Source organism: Temnothorax curvispinosus, unplaced genomic scaffold (assembly GCF_003070985.1).
Source record: "Temnothorax curvispinosus isolate PA1 unplaced genomic scaffold, ASM307098v1 QBEX01014910.1, whole genome shotgun sequence".
In the NCBI taxonomy this organism is placed as follows: Eukaryota; Metazoa; Arthropoda; class Insecta; order Hymenoptera; family Formicidae; genus Temnothorax; species Temnothorax curvispinosus.
In genome coordinates, this window is record NW_020224690.1 from 1 (window position 1) to 1572 (window position 1572).

A 1572-nucleotide genomic window follows, 5' to 3' on the forward strand; every position below is an offset into this window, starting at 1 on the left:
TAAGAAAGAAAACAAAAAGTTATATATAATTTATTTATTAAAAAAAAGATCGCAAATCTTTATGGCGTCGCGCGCGACCACCAATTAAATAGTTTTATTACATTTTGTAACGCGCAATTCTTTTCATGTTTTCCGCATCGCATAGTATTGGTGTCATCTAGTTTATTCAAAGATTCGATATCTTCGTAATGCGCATCCAGAGTCTCAACGATTAGGTTTTTTCGCGCATAATTCTCCAGCAGATCCACCAGCCATTCTCGTTTCTGGCATCCTTTGACGTACACGAGAGTCGGCATCTCGTCGTCATCGTCTCCTTCTTCTTCTTCTTCCACACCAAGCACGGCCGACGTAATCAGGCGTTTCACCATGCTGTACGGCATGTTTCCATCTTTCCATCGTAATCCATGGTGATTGCAAATCAATCACGATTTGTCCAATTTTGTAAGGAGATTCCACGGCATGGGGTACGTAAAGATGTGATGCGTCAGAACGCAGCCTTTTCTCAGTACCGCCACCTCTTTCACGACAAATTTCATCCTGACAAGGAATCCTTGCAGGTCCACGAACGTTGGTACGAACATGACGAGATTTCTTTATCTCTCTGTCTCCCTCGTCAATGCGTCAATCGAGAGGAATGACGCGCAACTCTGCAAATCGTCTCGCGACACTCTGATTTACACTTTCCCCTCCCTCCCTCCCTCCTTGCTCCTCTAAATAATTGTATCGGAGAGTGATGGAAAGAGAGAGAGAGAAAATAATATTCACGTCGACGTTGCCGCGAACACTCAGACTATTTTGCGCACCATGTTCGTCAACGGGTTGTACTCAATCACGCGGTCGTGTATGATGAGAGAGTACGCGGAGGTATTCGGCGGTACGTTCTCCATGCAGTCGAATTCTATTCTGACATCCACGGTGGCGTTTTTGACGGATTCGTTTTGGCGGGAGCAATCGATGATCACGAACGGGCCATTACGTAGAAAAGTCGAAACGGTGAGACTCGGCTCGAGATATTCGTAGTAGCCCTTGCAGAAACGCGCGTACATATCGTACAGAATTGCCCATCTGTGTTTGCCAAAGTCCAAATTCAGATCGTCGTACGGATAAACTTCCAAGTTTAGATAAAGTTTTACGTTGGTCAAGTTGCAGTCGTCGAATCGGCTTGTGTCGGCGGACATGACATTCTTCCGACCCGTCTGCAGAGCAAAGACGACGTATCGCGGTTTCTCGAGCTGAGTCGCGGTCTTAATGGCCCACGAGTGCTTGGTCGTGTTCTGCAACAGGGGATACTCGTACAGATCCCATGAACGGAAACCCATACTTAGATATTGTCCGTCTTCCAAGGCGCGCAGCATCGACAGCTTGTTGATCTCGTTCAATACCACGTGAGGCATTTGCCATTGTATCTTGATAGTAGGTATTTTGATAGTAGGCTCCAACGCGAGACTTCCCACCAGAGAATTGTTGTCGTTGCGCGCTCGTATCAAGATCAATTTGTGACGAGTGTTAATCACCACGCGTTTGCAATCCTCGCAAAATCCCAGTAACAAGTTGAGCGGTACGCAGAAATTG

The 1572-nt window shown here is 46.3% G+C and overlaps 1 protein-coding gene across 1 annotated transcript; it reads right to left on the reverse strand.

Annotated features, from left to right (window-relative positions):
• Positions 1-785: 785 nt before the first annotated feature.
• LOC112465137 lies at positions 786-1394 on the reverse strand. Its single transcript, XM_025032539.1, has one exon. The coding sequence runs from the start codon at positions 1392-1394 to the stop codon at positions 786-788; it is 609 nt and encodes a 202-aa protein (XP_024888307.1).
• Positions 1395-1572: the final 178 nt, after the last annotated feature.

Coding starts and splice junctions, on each gene's coding strand:
- LOC112465137 (XM_025032539.1), bottom strand. CDS start 1,394: ATGCCTCACGTGGTATTGAACGAGATCAACAAGCTGTCGATGCTGCGC.